The sequence below is a fragment of the Poecilia reticulata genome, chromosome 3, assembly GCF_904066995.2.
Source record: "Poecilia reticulata chromosome 3, P_reticulata-male-v2, whole genome shotgun sequence".
NCBI lineage: Eukaryota > Metazoa > Chordata > Actinopteri > Cyprinodontiformes > Poeciliidae > Poecilia > Poecilia reticulata.
In genome coordinates this window covers 4996516-5017054 of record NC_088832.1, presented here as the reverse complement: position 1 = coordinate 5017054, position 20539 = coordinate 4996516, and the positions used below count along the sequence as shown (strand labels likewise).

At 39.4% G+C, this 20539-nt stretch overlaps 1 protein-coding gene across 1 annotated transcript; it reads right to left on the bottom strand.

The window, feature by feature from the left end:
- Positions 1-943: 943 nt before the first annotated feature.
- On the bottom strand, positions 944-19368 carry LOC103462306 (adhesion G-protein coupled receptor G1-like). Its single transcript, XM_081604972.1, has 12 exons — positions 19117-19368; positions 18887-18947; positions 18504-18591; positions 16425-16553; positions 15835-15996; positions 15714-15756; positions 15538-15626; positions 15023-15141; positions 1927-2207; positions 1661-1757; positions 1247-1566; positions 944-1156 (listed from the first exon to the last, which is right to left on the bottom strand). Exons 1-12 carry the CDS (start codon positions 19169-19171, stop codon positions 1041-1043), a joined length of 1560 nt encoding a protein of 519 aa, XP_081461098.1. The 5' UTR covers positions 19172-19368; the 3' UTR covers positions 944-1040.
- Positions 19369-20539: the final 1171 nt, after the last annotated feature.

Here is a 20539-nt window from a genome sequence, read left to right as displayed (position 1 = left end):
ATTGTTTAAGTGGATAAATAATGTAGTTAAAAAATGTAAGCAACCCCCAAATCAACTTCTTTTGCTTGAAAAACCGTCTAAATAGATTACTTAGGGTCCTATCTTTATGTTTCTATATTTCTTGCATAGTGTTTTATCTAGTTCAGAGGACTCCAAAGGACTCTACACTACATCTAGTCATTCACATGTTGACGGTGATAAGGTACTGGACCGAAGCCACAGCTGCCCTGAGGCAGTCTGACAGAAGCTCCACCACCATGGAGATTAAATGTTTTGCCCAAGGACACAAAGACAGAGATGGACTCAAACCAGCAACCCACTGATTGAGGAACAAGCTCCTACCACTGTCGCCACCATCGTCCCAATCCATAAAGTAGCCATAGTATTAGTTTCCTGTTTGTAGTTTCTTCTGTTCAATGTTCAAGACTCAGGCATCTGAGGACTGTAAAGTGGCTCCTTTTAAACTCTGGCTGGTGCAGCAGATGAGCAGCTGATGGACGGTTGTATGAACTGAACAAACACCCACACAGAACCAAACCCCAGCTTCCCAAAACTTTGTTTGGATAAATCAATCTGCAATTTTGGATGGACATAGACATATTTTTTTATTTATTTCCCATTACATTTAATAAACATAAAGACTGAACAATAAATACATGCAAAGAACATAATATTTCCAGAACACTGTCTTTTTAAAGACATCTTATAGAAGTCTAACATTAGCAAAAAGAGTCATTGTTTATAAAATTATAAGGCATATAAAAGAGATCTAATAGTCGGGCAACACCTCAACACCTTATATAGGTGTTGACTGACCTATATTAGGTGATATAGGTCAGTCAACACCTATATCATATATATATATATATATATATATATATATATATATATATATATATATATATATATATATATATATATATATATATATATATAAGACACAAAATTAGAGATTATATAACATTTACAGTGATACCAGGAACATCCTAAGTAATTTGCAGACATGTTTGCTGCTTGTTTGTACAGCAAAAATCAGTGATTCAGTTATTGACGCTATTTGTCATCATTTTCTGGGTGGAAGGATCTCGGACTGAAGAGTTGTTTCCTGATCGAGACTTACTTGATAAAGCCACTGACCACAGGAACATAAATAGACCTGAACAGACAAAAAAATCCAGTACATCATTCAGGTGAATCAACACCTATCAATGGATCCCAATATTTAGTGTCGCATATACTGACTGACCTTGCAGAGAGTTAAAGATGGTGAACAAGTAGATTCCAGCTAAGGTAACATAGGTGAGGCTGGCTAGTCCCCATGGCAACCCCAGTACACAACTGAGGCCGAGAACTGTGGCACCGTCCTTCCATAACCTGGACTCATTCTCCTTGCTCATCTTCTTCCAGTCACTGGACTCACGGTCTCCTCTGCCACGTCGTAACTCCCGCATTTTAAACACCACCAACAACAGCATGCAGGAATTATACAGCACCACCAGGCAAAGAAAAGCCGCAGTGATGTACGTGACCAACTTTGTCTGAGGGAAGCCACTGTTCATCCAGCATCTGTTCATCAAGAAGTAACCAACAGAGACTGTGGTCATTAAGGAATTTCATTGACTGACTTGGTTGCACATCTTAACTCATGGAAATGTCTTACATTTCTGATGTTTGGTTGTTGGAATCCCTCATTTCCAGAGTGTATCTGCCATAGACACCTAAAGGCCCACAAATTACTGCAACAAGGGTAGGAAAGCCTGAGGAGAAAACAAGAAGGACAAACCACAGCTATATCATTAGTATCAAGGTCAAAAACAATAACTAATCTAGTCACTGTTTAGAGGTTAATCTAAACAGTGACTATACAAATTTGCTAATTGTTTGTTGCAATTAGCTTCACGCTCCCAACCAGAGTCCCAAACTCACCCCATCCCACCAGGCAGAGTTTGAGCAAGTATCTTCTGACGTAGATGTTAAAGACTCGGATGAGGAGAAGGTAAAGGTGGAATCCTTCCAGGGCCAACCAGGTGATTGTGGCCAGCAAAGACCAGTGCAGGAAGAGACCCAGACCTCCACAAACCCAGTTGTACTTGTTCTCATCTAACAGAAAAGTCCAGAAACTGCTGCTCAGGAAGCCGAGGTGGAGGCACATCAACGCCCCCGTTAGCTGCATGTGGATGTTGAGGGCCTTCTCCGAACATCGTCGACTAAGGAAGACACGACAGAAAGCATTGTTTGCTGTTTTCTTATAAAGGATATTTTTGGGTCTAGTGGCCTTTATTTGCTAGTGACTAGACAGAAAAGTGGGTTGTGATAAAGTGATAAGAAATGTAGCCTGTGATGGCTGTGTAGAGGACTGAGGCCTTCATACTTGGAGGCTTTATCTGTGCACCCAGAAATGTGTTGTTAGTTTTATAATGTAGATGCAAAAATATTTGCTAACTGACATTTCCTGCATGACTACAGTTCACCTTCATGTCTTGCTGTGCAATGCAACAAAACAAATGATTGGAATTGGTCAATCACTCATGATTCAGGGAGTAAACCTTTAAAGTTTTATCTAGAACAGTGTTTCTCAACCTTTTTCGGGCCAGCGCCCCCCTAGCCTTTATCCAGGTCCCTCACCGCCCCCTACCAAAGAATTTGTAGGCTACTATGCACTATTATTTTATCATTAATATTACTATCCCTATTGTAGATGTTTTGATTGTTATGCTCGTTTCTGTATTTATCATCAATGATAATTTCCCAGAGAACAAAAAAGTCATGGGAATAGAAATTATTTTCACAGGCGTCTACAAAAAATGCAATGAACATTCAAGTTAAAATTGGTAGGCCTAACAGCAGCCAATCAGAGTGGAAAAAATATTCTTATTTTGTGCCATTTTCTAGTTGTTAAATCTTGCACAAAATCAGCAGATAAAAGATGTTCAACATGCCAGTTTAAACTTTGAACTATTTGCAAAACGACTGAGCTCTGCAACATTAAAACATGGATAGAACTGTAACTACATTAATCATAGCTCTTCTTCTCTTCAGTGTTTCTGTGAGTTTCTGGTGGTGCAGCTCTGTGCTGCCTTCAGGAGAATGGGACATCAGAGTATCATCCATAAAATTTCACCCACATGGCGTTTATTGTGCAAACCAGAGCTTTCAGTGGAAAAACAAAAGTTCCAGGTCCTTTTAATGCCATACAAATATGAGACAGAAACGTGGATCATATCTTTATGTAGACCTATTGATTTATAGATTAATAGTTTTACTAGACAGAAATTACAAAGAACAAATCTGGTTCTCAATCAAATCCTAATGAGTCAAATTGAAAGTGTCATGGAGTCAGCAGCCTCATGACATTAACACTGACATGAAAAATAATATTGAAGAAATATCCATCCATCCATCTATTTTCTTTCACCCTTGTCCCTCAGTGGTGTCGGGAGGGTTGCTGGTGCCCATCTCCAGCTAACGTTCCAGGCAAGAGGCGGGGTACACCCTGGACAGGTCGCCAGTCTGTTGCAGGGCAACACAGAGACACACAGGACACACAACCATGCACACACACACTCACACCTAGGGGCAATTTAGACAGACCAATTAACCTAACAGTCATGTTTTTGGACTGTGGGAGGAAACCGGAGTACCCGGAGAGAACCCACGCATGCACAGGGAGAACATGCAAACTCCATGCAGAAAGACCAGGGCCGGGAATTGAACCCAGAACCTTCTTGCTGCAAGGCAACAGCTCTACCAAATGCGCCACTGTGCAGCCTATTGAAGAAGAAATAACTATATCAAATCTTATTAAAAACATAAATAAGTGATCAGTTCTTTACTGTTATGGTCTGTAAGATATATTTATTCTCAGTATTAGATATCGTCTTAAACCCATGACATTTCAACAATATTATTTTACCTTTTATCTAGAAATAGTGTCTGTTTATTCTTGCCATACAGTCTCTGTATTAAGTATTGCTCGAAAGGTCTTGCCATACCAGTTTATTCCTCTGTATTTACTTTAGTTTCTTAGTTTATTCTTGCATTTTGTTCTTCATTCATTTCCATTTAGTTTCATTTGATTACTATTATCCTCTCTTGGTTTATTGCTATGTCCACTTTAGTTTCTTTCCTGTTGCTTGATTTATTTTATTTTATTGAGCATCAGTAATCTTCACTCATCACCTGCTGCGCCGCCTAATCGTCATGTGTTTCACATCATGTGTTGTTTTTTCACTGTTCAGCGTCGGATTCTCTGTTTTTATGCCATAATTCACATCTAGTTCGTCGCTCTGTTTTATGTCCCGCTTCTGCTGTCTCAGAGTTTTGCGCAATGTGCGCGTCTTTTTTTTTTTTTTAGGCCCCTAAGGTGCAGGGCGGTCGGGAAACATATCGATGGGGAAAAGTCAGACCGACATAAACCTTTTAAAAGAATGTAAACAATTTCTGCATTCTGATTATTGACATTTAAAAGTGCTTTGTTGTTCCATCACCCCCGTTTTATACCAGACCACTTACAGCGCCGGTGTTAACGCAATAAAATGAACGCTGTCTATTGTGGTATCACCCATGGAGGGATTTCTTTATTTCTTTATTTAAATGGGTTCATTTCTCAGAGGGATACTCAGTGAGGGTATCGTGATTTTAGCTACCAGTAGCAGGAGAACGGAGCTGCGCCAAGAAGCCAACAGAAGCTAACAAAGGCTGAATAGAAGAAGAGCTGCCATCGATACAGTTGCAGCCAAGCATGTTTTAATGTTACACAATACAGTTTTACCAAGTTGCTCAAAGTCTAAAAAGGGCATTGATGTAGATTTAAGGTGTAAAGTTTACCTTCGACTAAACGCCCCCCAAAGGCATCCCAGAGCCCCCTTTTGTAAAAATGTCCGCCAGCGCCCCCTGCCGTCCTCTGAACGCCCCCTGGGGGGCGGTACCGCCCACGTTGAGAACTGCTACTTTAGAACAGACATCCTTTGAAGTCCGAAGAAGAGTTTTCTGAACCAAACACCACAGTAACCTGCGACAATTGACTGGGTTAGAACTGATTACTTATTTTTCATGTATTCCACAGTTTTTTACCCAAAGATGTCGTGAATCTTCTTGTGAGTCTCATGGACTCTCACAATTTCTCTGAACTCCTGCCATATTTCTGTTGGCACTCAAACTAAACAAAAAATGAGCCCAGAGTCATTTGAGGAGTTTTTGTTTTGTTCCAGCAGTAGGTGGATGCTTCTGTGGTGATTTAATAGTTCTAGAGGTCCTTAGTAAGTTTCTTTTGAAAGATTATTAGTTTATCTATAGTAGATTTTTCTCTTGGTGCCTTTAGTTAGTGTAAATCCTTATTAGTTTTACACTTACTAAAGCAGTTTTTCTCAACCCTGGTCCTCACTGCCCCCCTGTCCTGCATATTTTAGGTATTTCCCTTCTGTCACACACCTGAATTGTATCTTTGGGTGATTAACAGGCTTCTGCAGTACTTGATGGTCATGTAATCATTTGAATCAGTTGTTCTGGAATAGAGGCACATCTAAAACATGCAGAGCAGGGGAGCAGTGAGGACCAGGGTTGAGTAACACTGAACTAAAGGCTTTGTTGAATAAGCTTAAACTAACTGTTGAATTAGCTTAAACTAACAGCTAATTGCTCTAGTGCCAAGACTAGAGCAATATCAAAACATTAAGTTTGTGTGAATGTTACTTTGACTTTTTAAACTGGTGTGATGTTGACATTTGGTGCTCAGTTCCAATAAGGAAATTGTGAAAGGAGATTGTTCAATGTGACTCAACTTCCTGTTGAGAAATAGGTTTTGAGAACAGAGTGTAAAGTATTTAAGTGACTCTCGAGGCCTGGAGTTGCCCACCCCTGATTTAGACAGACCAATTAACCTGACAGTCATGTTTTTGGACTGTGGGAGGAAACCGGAGTACCTGGAGAAAACCCACGCATGAAATGAGCATTCTGGTCCAAATGCTGTATTTATAGAACTGTGGCGACGTTTTTTTTCCACCGGACCGTATGGGGATAAAAAATCATCCATGTCGGGCCATGTCCGTTAACGGGTCCGGACCAAATGCTCACCCACACTTTGCCCATTATTTTTCGACCTGAGCAACAATGATCTCATTGTTGCTCAGGTCGAAAAATAATTGCACGTATAGCTTTTTATTTATTTATTTTTTGATCCAAAAACAGCCAGCCAGCCATCAGTAGCCATAAGTGTCGATGGCTACTGATGGTTTTCAGGTCTCTGTTGGCTGTTGAAATTCATTTTTGTTTGTAAAATAACAAGCACATTAAAGTTTAATCATGGTGTTTTTCATTTTGTTTTTAAAGCAAAAATATTGTCATCAGTTCGGCTGGTTTTCTGTCCCACGCAGAAATCTCTTTCCAGCACAATCTGTGGAACAGCAAACATAATCTGCGCTGCCTTTTGGCTTCAGACCCAGAGGATAGCGATGCTGTGCTGTAATGTCATGATGCGCTCGAATTATTAGTTTGTCCTGCTGCTCTACATTTTCATTGCTGGAAGATATTCGACATCTATTTTATTATTATACATTTTTACTCTTCCAAATATTTGACCAGTCGTGATTTTTGTCATATCTTCGACATTATTGTGCGTATTTTGCACTTCCAATATAGATGAGCACAGGGCACCCGCGTTTGTACAGCTGTATGCATTGTGCGGACCTTGAGATTTTCCTTTAAGTAACAAAAGAAAAGATTAATTTTTGGATTTTTTTATTATATTATCTAACCCTCTTTAAAATTGTGGAGAAAAAGAAATATTTTGTGTGAAAACCTCATGTACATAGCTCACATCTGTGCGCTACATACAAGATATAAGTAGCACAGAGAAGGCGGGTTGGGAATGCCAAAGCCTAAATGCTAAATTGGTCAGTTTACTTTTGTTTATTTGGTGGCCTGGAGCTTTATAAGCTAAAAATGAATGAGCGGAGTTTGAATCCCCCTGTAGTTCTAACAGCGGTCGTTAGAAAAAGCCTGAGCTTTCTACTGTGTGCGGTTCTGGCAGGACGCCGGCTTATGAGCTTTTTTTGTGGTTTGAGGAACTGAAGAGCTGACGGGTCACCAGGTTGAACAACTGTCCGTTAATGACGCGCTTCAAAAAGCGTTGGACGCTTCAAGTTCGACGCATGTGCACTTTGCGTCTGTCTGGTTTTGTTACTTAAGTGCAATTTTCGTGTATCTGTACTTTACTTAAGTAGATTTAATAATGGATACTTTCTACTTTTACTCCACTACATTTTACAGTAAATATCTGTACTTTTTACTTTACTACATTTCTACAAAAGTGTCGCGTTACTCGTTACATCCAAGTCGCGTTGCTCTTTTTTCCGTTAAAATGTGACGTTCAGGGACTTAAGGTGGCGCCGTAAAATCCAAGCAATAATGCGACTTAGTGTCTGTTGTCACCCATCGGCTCCACCTTTACTCGCACGCGGAGCTCCAAGACATGCGCAGTGGTTTCCTCTAATCGTCAGTAATGTAATAGCGCTGCATAAATCATAAGATATGGTGACATGTAAAATCAGCAGCGCTTCGCTTTCACAGATGGTGGGGACTTCGTCCAATTTTTAACGTCACTTGGAAGGAAAGCTTAAAGAAAGGTAAGCTCCGTGGACGTGATGCTAGCAAAGCTAGCTGTATTGACTGAAACACATGTTGCATCTGCGATGAAAAAAAGTTGTCACTTATTCGCTGAATTACTGTGTGGAGGTGTTGACTGACATGTCGCAGATATGGGACAACGCTGTGACCAAAGTCCAATATAGTAATATGACATTCATGGACGATCCGATTCTTCTGGACGGATCTTGACTAAGTCCTATAGTGCTGAAGCCTCACTGAGAGCCGTTCTTTGTTCTTGTAATGCTCTGCGTAGACTGCAGTAGCTATTTTATTTCATTAAAATATCTTTATATTTAATTGGCGAATAAATAAAACAAGAACATAAGAACACAGAACATGCTCATTGCTCTTTGTTTTCGTCACCTGTCATGGTGACAGACGTTGCAGCAGGAGGGAGGATGAGAACAGTCACGGTGCTCCTCCTGCTTGGTTACTTCTTGCTTTTTGGGCCTTGGACAGTGTTCATAGTTGATCGCTGTTAATTGCTATGTTTAATAGTGCAGACAATTACTATTTCTGACATTAATAATTGTCTGCACAATTATTTTTTTAGGGATGGCAGGAAACCTCTGTGTATTGTGGCACAGAGATGAAAGCAAAACAGAATGAAGAAGAGTTTGAATTGTTTGTCACTGGTTAAATTTATTTCAACTCTAAGTATTTAATATCTAGGTGTTTTATGGGAAAGTGAATCTTTCAGATCAATTTAAGAAGCAATTTTGATAGGTACACTTAATTTTATTGGCATGCAGAATGGGGTGCTGGTTTTGATTTGGTCTTGGGTTCGGTGGTCCAGACCACAACTCTGCTACGAGGCTCCTTGGTTCCATGTCCTCTCCTCCTACTTTTTGAACTTTTTTTTCTCCTACTACTCTCCCTTATTGTATTATCAGCAGTTTCTGCTGCATGGGTGTTAAAGTTTTATAACAATATTTTGACGTACCATCATGGCAACAATAAGTGACTATAATCACTATTATCACATCTTTTTTGGGTAACTGTATGATTATGTGTGTCATAGCAATAAAATCCATACAAACACAAATAATGTTCTTGAAAAATATACCATTTAATATACTTCTTTAAGACATCAGTCACATAAAGAAGAGCGATTGGTATTCTTATTAGAATTCTTATTCTGATAAGAAATTTATCACGATAAATGATTGATATGATAAATGCCCACCCCTACTTATAAGTAACTTTCAGAAACATGCAGAAGCTCATTTTAAGTCAATAACTTCTTAATTTATACCAAAATGTTTTAGTTCCAATGCCAGATTTTTTTTTAACTTATAACATTGGAAAAATATCTTGCTATTTGATTTAATCTGCCAAATCAAAGTAGTACTTTTTATCAAAATTCAATAATTTTTAACTTAAAACATCTTGCTGAAAAGCTACTTGTAAATTATTTTTCTCTTATTTCAAGTGTACTAAGATATTTGCACTAGAAACTACACAAAAATGCTTTGTAGGATATTGTGTTTTACAGTGTTTATGATGTCTCTGACATTATTGTTCCTATTGAAAGTAAAATGTAAAGTTTCAGTGATTGTTTATGCTTTCTGTCTTCCTCACAGTGAATCTGGTTCTTCTTAATAATTGTTCAATTGTTCCCTGCTGTGTATATATATATATATATATATATATATATATATATATATATATATATATATATATATATATATATATACATACAGCAGGGTTTCCCCCATTGTATTATAAGCCTGGCGGGCCATCAGGCTTATAATACACTCCCTTTGATTCTTTTCTTTTCGATCTTTCCTCAGCTAAGAAGCAAACTTCCCCGGCTGGGGAGGTTTGCTTCTCTAGCAATGACTGTGGTAACGACTCTGGGTACGACATTTTTGATTCTTTTCTTTTTGATCTTTCCTCGGCTAAGAAGCAAACTTCCCCGGCTGGGGAGGTTTGCTTCTCTGGCAATGACTGTAGTAACGACTCTGGGTATGACATTTTTGATTCTTTTCTTTTCGATCTTTCCTCGGCTAAGAAGCAAACTTCCCCGGCTGGGGAGGTTTGCTTCTCTGGCAATGACTCTGGTAACGACTCTGGGTACGACATTTTTGATTCTTTTCTTTTCAATCCTTCCCCGACTGAGAAGCAAACTTCCCCGGCTGGGGAGGTTTGCTTCTCTGGTAATGACTCTGGTAAAGACATTATTGATTCTTTTCTTTTCGGTACTTCCTCGGCTGAGCAGCAAACGTCTCCAGCTGGGGAGGTTTGCTGTAAAAAGCAGACAGTTGAGTCTGAAAGCTCAACTGAAGAAGACAGCAGCCACAAAGACAGATTTGAAGACAGCAGCCACAAAGAGATCTCTGTCCTAGAAGATCAGAATTTCTCTGATCTTCCCAAAGAACAAACCTCCCCAGCTGGGGAAGTTTTCTCTGAGACAGTTGAGTTTGAAAACTCAACTTCTACTTTGAAGACGACAGCATTTCAAGACAGTAGCCATGAAGAGAGCCTTCATGGCTACTGTCTGGTCCAGACCACTGTACTTGGGAACAATTTCACCAATCCTTCCAAAGAAATGGAGACAGTTGAGTCTGAAAACTTTACTTTGTTGAAAACGGCATTTGGAGACAAAATCCACGAAGACGGTGCAGTTCCATCGAGCGACTTCTCTACTGTTCCCAATGAACAAACTTTCCCAGCTGGGGAAGATCTTGCTGCAAACGAGGCAGAAACCTTTTTTGAGGCTGAGGAAATAATCGTGAAGGACACAGAATGTGTCTTTTCTGAACAAAAAAACAACATATGGGAATCATTGTTGTTAGTATTTTTTGGTTTGTTCTTATTTTGCATTATTATTTACTCTGGTGGATTTTACATGTATTTCTTTTTGATATATTTTCTCTTTAGTCTTGCTTTTTTGAAGGATCATCTAACCAAGCATTGAGAACTGTTTTAAATTTAATTTCAACTTGTAAAACGTGTTTACCACATGTAATAAAATTTCCTGTTTCAGTTTAAATTTAAAAATACTTGAATCCCAAAGAAAATGAAATGTTGCAGCTCATCAAGATTTTTCAAAGAGCCATTGAAGGTGGCGATGGCTGTCGACAGGAAAGATCTCCTGAAGCGGTCTGTGTCACACTGAACCTGAAGAAGTGTGACACAGACTTCTTCAGTCTGTGTCACACTTCTTCAGATGCTCCCTGTCCCTCCCAAGACAGGGAGGGAAGACAGTCACGAGACTGTCTTCCCTCCCAAGACAGTCTCGTGAAGAGATGGTCAGGATTGTCCATTATTTTCTTGATCCTATGAAGAATCCTTCTTTGCATTACCATCTCCAGAGGTTCCACAGATGTCCCCAGAATAGAACCAGCCTTCTTTATCAGCCATTTTAGGTCCCTGGGTCTGGTGCTGCCCCAACAGATGATGCTCTCAACATCAGACTTCCTCCAGAAGTCCAGTCTGCTCTGTCCCTTCCTATAGACGCTTCACTGTTGCGTCTCCAGTCCAGTCGGTGTCCAGATGAACACTGAGGTGTTTATATTCCTCAACTTCTTCTCCCGTGATGGAAACAGGATTTGATCTAATCCTGTTCCTCCTTAAATCAACAATCATCTCCTTTGGTTGGTTGTTTATTTCAGGTTCTCTCTGGTGTTCCAGCTTCTTCCACCAGTTTGCTCTAATAATTTAGAGCAAATTAAATAACAAATTGATAATAAAAGAAAATGTAAACTTGTTTATAATAGTAATAATAATAATTAGTATTAATACATTAATATTATTAGTGTATTAATACTAATAACACACACACACATATATATATATACAGTATTAGTGACGTGAGGTAAGGTTCATAGCTGGTGAGGCACCGATTTAATTATAATCGGATTTACAAATCTAGACCCCCTGCATGTTTTTTACATAAAGAAATTTCGCGCATGCGTACAATGCTGTTGGTCAAAACGACTATTCTTTAACATGTGCTTAGCTGCGCCACCGCTGCAGAATAAATCCATTATCTCAATCAAACTTAGACATGTAGATATTGTTAATTTCGTGTTGTGCTTAACAGCAAAGGGAGAAACCGCTAAAGTACAACTCAAAACCATGTCTTTCTCGCTCTATGTATCAGCGCAGCTTCTGTATGGCTAGATCCCTGTTACTGTCTCTTATTCTGCAATTGTGGAGTTAAAGTCTGGGATCATGAGCGCCCCCAGCGATGAGGCAGGAATCACCTCGAATCTGTTCTCTGCCGTTTCTGATAGCTTCTGAGCACACGAAGCACGATACACACAGTTGGTGACAATAAAAACACAGTACATTAAATACATAAGCTAAATTATGGAATATCTGTTTACACATTAAATGCTTTTAACAATTTTATTGGCGATGTACAGACAGGAGGAGCATGCACTCAAAGAATGGCAACCTGTGCAGTTAGCGAGAGGTTGCGCAATCCCAGGTGAAGCTCAGCTCGCTGCTGCATCACCGGCTTCGCTTCTAACCATTTGAATGGGAAATTCGAAAATTCAGCGATTTTGAAGAAAAATAACATCTGATTTGGTTAAATTAAATGAAAAATAGGTACTTTATACTCAGTGTTGGGAAGTAACGAAGTACAAGTACTCCGTTACTGTACTTAAGGACAATTTTTGTATATCTGTACTTTACTTAAGTAGATTTAGTAATGGATACTTTCTACTTTTACTCCACTACATTTTACAGTAAGTATCTGTACTTTCTACTTCACTACATTTCTACAAAACTGTCGCATTACTCGTTAACATCCAAGTCGCGTGGAGCTTTTTTCCGTTAAAATGTGAAGTTCAGGGACTTAAGGTGGCGCCGTAAAATCCAAGCAATAATGTGACTTAGTGTCTGTTGTCACCCATCGCCTCCCCCTTTACTCGCACGCGAAGCTAAAAGACATGCAGTGGTTTCCTCTGAGCGGTTGGCGATGTCTGTCTAATCGTCAGTAATATAATAGCGCTGCATAAATTGATATAACGACATGTAAAATCAGCAGCGCTTCGCTTTCACAGACGGTGGGACTTCGTCCAACTTTAAGCGTCACTTGGAAGGAAAGCTTAAAGAAAGGTAAGATCTGTGGACGTGATGCTAGCAAAGCTAGCTGTACTGACTGAGACACATGTTGCATCTGTGATGAAAAAAAGTTGTCACTCATGCACTGAATTATTGTGTGGAGGTGTTAACTGAGGTGACGCAGATATGGGACAACGCTGTGACCAAAGTCTACATTGATATGACATTCAGGAACGATCCGATTCTTCTGGATGGATCTTAACTGATTCAATTTATTTAATCTCTAAGTATTTAATATCTAGTTTTTTTATGGGAATGTGGATCTTTCAGATCAATTTGAGAAGCAATTTTGAAAGGTTAATGTTATTTTGTTTTGTGAGATGGTCTTGACTTGGTCTTGGGTAGGTGGTCCTGACTACAACTCTGCTATGTGACTGCTTGTTTGTCTGTCCTCTCCCACTCACCTTCTTTCCATCCCCTTTCTGTTGGATTTATTTAAAAATAAATGCCACTAGTGGAAAAAAAAAGTGAATTCATGCTGTTTGGACAGGAGACAAGATGTTTCCATCCCTGAAATTATGATGCATAGAATCACATATCTAAGTCTAAACTATGTTACAGAGTAAAGACAATAAAAACATGCTTTATCTGTGGCATTGTTCATTAAAATGGCACATTACTGATGCATTAAAATTAAATACGATCGGTACATTTAATGATAACAGCGATTAGGTAATCCATTCAGCAAGTACTTTTACTTTTAATACTTAAGTATTTTTAAAAGCTAGTACTTTTTACTTTTACTTAAGTACAAATGTTAATGTGGTAGTTTTACTTTTACTTGAGTACATTTTTGTCTGTGTATTTGTACTTTTACTTAAGTAAATTTTTTGAGTACTTTCTCCACCACTGGGTTTAAGTCTATGTCTATGTGGAGCGTCGGACGCGCTCGACGCTTCAAAGGCTCAAAATGCTCAAAATGGTTCGAATCGGGCCTCGCTAGATGCTCGAAAAGAGCCACAACGGTTCTGGACGCGCCTCCAAATAGACTTTGCATGTCAACCAGATGCGCCTGACACTCAAAACGCGCCTGATGTGAATGCACTATAAGACTGCGGGTTAAACAGTTAAATCTAATTGAAACGCTTGCCAAAAGACTAGAAATTAATCAACCAGTGTTGTGGTCAAGACCACCTAACCCGAGACCAAGACAAGACCAAGACCAGAGTGTATCGAGACCGAGACAAGACCAAGACTTTTAGGGTCCAAGACCAAGTCAAGACCAAGACCAAGGGAAGTCGAGACCGAGTCAAGACCAAGACTAGCGCCGCGCTCTACATGATATGATAAAATGTGAAATATGATCAAAATTACTTCTCAAATTGATCTGAAAGATCCATATTCCCAAAAAAACACATAGATATTAAATACTTAATAAATTTAACCAATATTAAATTTAACAAACTCTTTGTTCTGCTTTGCTTCCATCTCTGTGCTACGATCCGCGGTGGTCTCGTGCCATCCATCCATCCATCCATCCATCCATCCATCCATCCATCCATCCATCCATCCATCCATCCATCCATCCATCCATCCATCCATCCATCCATCCATCCATCCATCCATCCATCCATCCATTTTCTTCTGCTTATCCGGGGTCGGGTCGTGGGGGCAGCAGCTTCAGAAGGGAGGCCCAGTCTTCCCTCTCCCCAGCCACTTCTTCCAGCTCCTCCGGGGGAATCCCAAGGCGTTCCCAGGCCAGCCGAGAGACGTAGTCCCCCCAGCGTGTCCTGGGTCTTCCCCGAGGCCTCCTCCCGGTGGGACGTGCCCGGAACACCTCACCAGGGAGGCGTCCAGGAGGCATCCTTACGAGATGCCCGAGCCTCACCTGGCTGCTCTCGACGTGGAGGAGCAGGGGCTCTACTCTGAGTCCCTCTCGGATGACCGAGCTTCTCACCCTATCTCTAAGGGAGAGCCTAGCCACCCTGAGGAGGAAACCCATTTCGGCCGCTTGTATCCGTGATCTCGTTCTTTCGGTCATGACCCAAAGCTCATGACCATAGATGATTTTGTGGCTTCATCAAGTCAAAACAGTGGACAATGAAAAAGCCTAGTGCAACCTCCGCTATTGTTTTTATTAAAGAGGATGGGCTCTCTGACTCTAAAGTGATCTTTTACATCTAAACAGTTTCTGTCCGACATGTGGGGGGTCTGTAGGATTCTTAGTTGCACTATTCCTGACACTAGACCTGTGCAAATCCTGGATAGAAGGAAGGAATAAAGTTGCGTACCTTTTAATACAAACTATGTCAATCCCATTAATAAAAAAAAAAAGGTTCAAGTAAAAGTAAAAACTTACTGCAGACCAACAAAGATGAACAGGCTGATGAAAGCAAAGAAGGCAGAGAGCGCCGATCCAACGTAGGTGATGTAGCTGAGAGCCTCAGCATGATCCTCATCCACCATCACTTCTGGATTCTATACAGGGAAAAAATAAAATTTAGCTGAAATACATTTCATACAAATCCTGAGGAGACATTTTGTTGGCCGTTTCTGATGTTCACCTCTGATATGCTAAGCTATTTACAGCTAAATCTGATCAGTGTGTTTAATCAGTGCAGGAAACGCAGCAAAAGTTTCTCATAAATTTGGAGCAGAATGTAAATGCAAGGTTTTTTTTTCCAGTTGGCTGTAAAAACCAACACATTCCTGCCACTTTACAATCATGCACTACTTTGTGTTTTTGCCTGTTACCAAAAATCCTTCAACAATAATTAAGTTTTAGGTTAACGTGACAATATCTTAATACTTTTAGAAGTCACTATATGGAAATGTAAAACTATTGATTACTGGTGACAGAAAAACATAATTTACCACAAGCACAGCAAAAAAGCTCAGATGGTTGCAGCTGCAGATAAATGTATCTTCAGTTTTAGTGGTATTGCAGCCATCAGTGCTCCACACTAATGAAAGCAGAAAAACAAAACATGTAAGTCCTGACTTGATGCTTTCATTTGAGAGGAGAAAAATTGTTTGCATCCATATTGCACCTGTTTCATCCTCCTTCCAAAACACACATGTTCCATTGTTCTCCTGAAACATAGAAAGGGAATCAAAATGTAGGAAAATTCTGCTTTTTTTAAGTGTTCATCATCATATGTATTTAGTTACCGTTTTATTGTGTTTGAAGATTAACTGGACTGGCTCAGTGAGATCGCTGACTGACTGGTTTTCAGCTTTCACAAACAGAACCTGTTCTCCTAAAACAGGTCCCTCTAATCTGACAGTCGGCCGGCGATTTTTCCTCTTTCCTTTCATCCCAGGAGTTGCTTGCTGCAATGAGGAGACATAATTGACCTCTCTTTTAAAACTTCATAAAAAGCTAACAGCGTTTCTACTGACTGTAGATCAGTGGTCACAAACTCCTGTCCTCCAAGGCTGGTGTCCAGGAAGTGTTAGATGTTGGTATGCTTCAGCATACCTAGCTGCAATATAAGCTCATTAGCAGAGCTCTGCTAATGCTAGTGAAACAGTTTAGTCATTTATTTCAGGACAATTGACACACTTAAAGTTGACTTAATGTTGTAGGACACCGGCCCTCGAGGATTACAGATTGAGACATCTGCTCTAGTTATTCTGTCTCTACAGGCTCCGTTGTGTATTAGAACCACTTTGTGTGTTCACAATGACATGCTAGCTTAAGCTGAAAATTCAGCTAAATGTGTAAAGAACAGTAAACTTGCTTGTTCAGAAGACCACACCTGAAAGAATGTGCTGTTGATCATCGAAGCAACCACCTGGACGGTTTTTTTAGAGTGTCTTTTTCCGATTCTCCGAAGAGCTGATGATGGGATTCGGACCCTGTGATTGGATGAGGCGCCTACTTCAGCCTTAAAACCAGAACATTGAGATTTTATACAGAGAAAATCTGTTATGTTTCAGATCATGTCCATACAATCTATTAATACCTCCTAATAATGTTTATGAACATAAACAGTTTCTAAACATAAACACAAGGCACATTAATCATGTAAATGTCAAACGAATAATTGAGTTTAATTCAATTCAACAAGAGAAGCTTCTTTAAAATCAACAGTTATACAGTTGAAATCAGACGTTTACACACTAATTAAAAATGCACAGATGCTTTTTTTCTGTGCATTTTCTGTGCAAGAGATCTTGTTCAGAACAAGATCTCTTGTTCAGATCTCTTGTTCTGAACAAGAGATCAGAACAAGTTTGATCTCTTGTTCTGATCTCAGAACAAGAGATCAAACTTCTCTTGTTCTGATTTCAAGAGAAATCAGATCAGCATTTAGCAAATAGAAAACTATTTCTACTTACTAAATGCTGCAATAATAATAGAATGTCAAAGATTTATTTATTAATATATTCAAAATCAGAGGTTTACATGCAGAATGATTACTCTCTCTTTAAACAACAATGGTAAGTTGAGCCCCATGGCTTTGAAACTTTTGTTAGGTTAAACTGAGATATTTGAAGTAATTAGAGGAGACTTGTAAATGTCCTTTAAGGCCACATCTGGAACACAATGCTCTAGTTTCACAAGGAATCAGCAAAGAGATCAGGAAGAGAATTGTAGAGCTGCACAATCTGGTTCATCAATTTCCAGATAGTTGAAGGTGCTGTGGTGATGGAAATGTTCAACCATCATACCGCTCAGGAAGGAAACGACTCTGTGTTCCATATATGGACGTGTTTGGGTCTAAAATGTCCAAATTAACCCCAAAACAAAAAGACCAAACATGTTGCCTGACGCTGAGATGTTTCACTGTGTCATTCTCCACAGTCAGTGTTTTGGTGTGGCCTACACAAAGTCCTGATTCCAATCCTAGAGAGAATTTGTGGGCAAATCTGAAAAGGTAAATGTGAGAGAGGCAACCTACAAGCCTGACTCTGTTCTACCAGTTCTGTTAGGAGGAATGGACCAGAACTCCAGCAAGCTACAGTGGAAGGAAACCCAAAATGTTTGACTCAAGTAATGCAGTGCAAAGGAAATTTACGTCAGTTTCTGAATTTGAATAAATAAACCTCAGACATATTCTCTCTCATTGTTGTGGCAATTAGCAAAGAGAAATGATCTTGGAGATTTAAAACCAGAGAAGTTTGGTTTGATTTAACTTCACATGGTGAGAAAAAAAAAGTTGTGTCTTTTTATGTGGTGTATGTAACCTTCTGGTTTCAACTGAATATTTTATTTTCATTCTGATGATTATGGCTTTTATCTCACTGAAACCCACCATTCAGTTTCTCAGAAAAATGTACAATGTGAAGAAAACGCCATTCATGAGTTTTACAGAATCACAACACATAGACTGATGTTGGAGTTGGTAGTTAAAGGTGACATATTATGTTTCCTTGAAGAGGTCAGGTTAGGATAGGTTTATACATGTCTGACAAACATGTGAAAGTCATCTGACTGTTATGGCCTGAGCCCCCTGGAGAGTCTATTGGGTCCTGTCAACAGGACGATGAGATTCTGGACCCAATAATGAAGACATGTTGAAAGCAACATGGGCTTCCTTAAAACCTCAGCAGAACCAGAGGTTGATCATCTTCATGGAATCTCTAGGTGTATATACTGCAGACTACAATCACACACAGAGGCTGGCCATAATTTCTGTATTAAAACTTCTTTTTATTCATTTGTGTTATTTGGAAAACTGGGAGCTTGTTAGCTGTAAGCCACAATTATCAAAATTTACCGAAATAGATGCTTGAAATTTCTAAAAGAAACCCCCCTCCACCTCCCATATTTCTCATGTGTTGGTGCTTCCCAAATAAAGGCCATACCACTGATCACCCAGCTATGAGCTCACCTGGTCTGCTGGGTTCACCTCTTGGCGAGCAAACCCATGGAACATACGAATCCTTGGATTGCACGTCACAATTTTATCTTCATAGCACCTACCAAGAAATGTTTCACAATCAATCATTTACATAATGAGGCAGCACAAGAACTGATAAACCTCAGCACAAGTTTAGCACAAATTACACAATGAACAACCTTAAGAACAAAAATAGAATTAAGAATCAATGTACTCCTCTATGAGTAAAGCAATGAATGCAAAACAAGTTGAAAGGAAAAAAAATCTTACAGCAAAGCAAATTTATTATGGAAAAAATAAGAAGAATCCATTAGGGTGTAAGAATAAGAGCTTAAAATCAACCAAATAAGCACAGCATCAGCAGCATCATTTACCTGGTCCACAGTACAGGACCTTGTTTTATGCACTCATCAATAAGATCCTGAGTCTTACAGTCTGTAAAATGGACACAGAACATGAAGTCAGAACTTTTCACGGCAAACAAAAATGACAACTGAATGAGCCAGAGGTACGAGAAAAACCTGACTAACAATTTGAATACAGCCTAGATGGATACATTAACAACTAAACTGATGTTCAAACTACAAAACTCCAGAATACTCACCAGCTCTGGTCGTAGGGAAGCAGAGTGTTAGGAGATAAAGAGTAATCCACTTCATGTTGGACTTTCTCAAACAGATGCTGATCACCGACTGAGGCGCCGTGTTGCTCTTGTGGTTGAGGGTTACTTATTGCAGCAGACAGAGAATTTCTGTTTGATCACATGCTGAGAGAGAGGTGGCCGAGAGGAAGGAAGTTATTGTTTAAGTAGATAAGTAATTCAGTTTATGTAACTAAAACCCAAATCAACTTTTTTTCATTAATCTAAATATGTTTCTATAATATGGTTCTATTTTTATGTTTTTCTGTCCAAATTGCGACATTTTCTTGTAAAGTCCTCTTTACATTTTCTTGTAAAGAGGACCCAAAGCACTCTGCACTACATTCAGTCATGCATATGTTGATGGTGGTAAGCTACTGGATAGTAGCCACAGCTGCCCTGGGGCAGCAACACCACTGACAGAAGCACCACCAGCAGCAGGGAAGGGGATGAAGTGTCTTGTCCAAGGACACAACGACAGAGTTGTACAATGTTTTAAGATCAATCTGCCCCTTTTTAACTTTAAGCCCCTTCTCCTCCAAAGGTCTCTGCACGGCCCTGCGAATGTCAGAGTTTTAGAAAACCAGGTCCTGTTTGTGAACACTGGAAACCAGTCAGTCAGTGATCTTACTGAACTGGTTCAGTTAATCTATTACCGCAATAATAAAATGGCAACAAAATAAATACAATAATAAACACTTCAAAAACAAGAATTTTCCTTCATTTTGATTCACTTTCTGTGTTTCAGGATAACAGTGGAGCATGTGTGTTTTGGAGAGAGGATAAAACAGGTGCAATATGGAGGCAAAGCATCAAATGAGGATTTACATGTCTGTTTTTCTGCTTTCAAAAGAGCGGAGTTTGTTATACCACTGAAACAGAAGTTGAACTTATCTCAGCTGCAGTCACCTCAGCTTTTTTGCTGTGCTTGTGGTAAATTATGTTTTTCTGTCACCAGTCATCAACAGTTCAGTTTTCTAAACAAATTCACACTCTGTATTGTAACCCAACGAGTAAATGTTTGAAGGTATTTTTAATTTTTTTATAACAGAGCAACACAACACATTCCTGCATTATCATGTAGGAATACAAAACATGTTTTTTAATGAACCTCTCAAAAGTTCTCATTCCACCCTCTTGTATCAATACTTTGTAGAAACTTTTGCTGCAGTTACAAACTTAGATTTATTTTATTGTCGTTGCATAAAGACACATCGCTTGGCCAATGGAGAACATGTAGAGGATGGGTGGAATCAGAGAGGATCTGGTTATTTCTGGCTAAGCAGCGTCTGTGTGCAATGATCTGGATAGAGTGAAGTGGAGTCCCAATGATCCTCTCTGCTGTCTTCACTACTCTTCGCAGGCACAAATTAAAATTCAAAAGTAC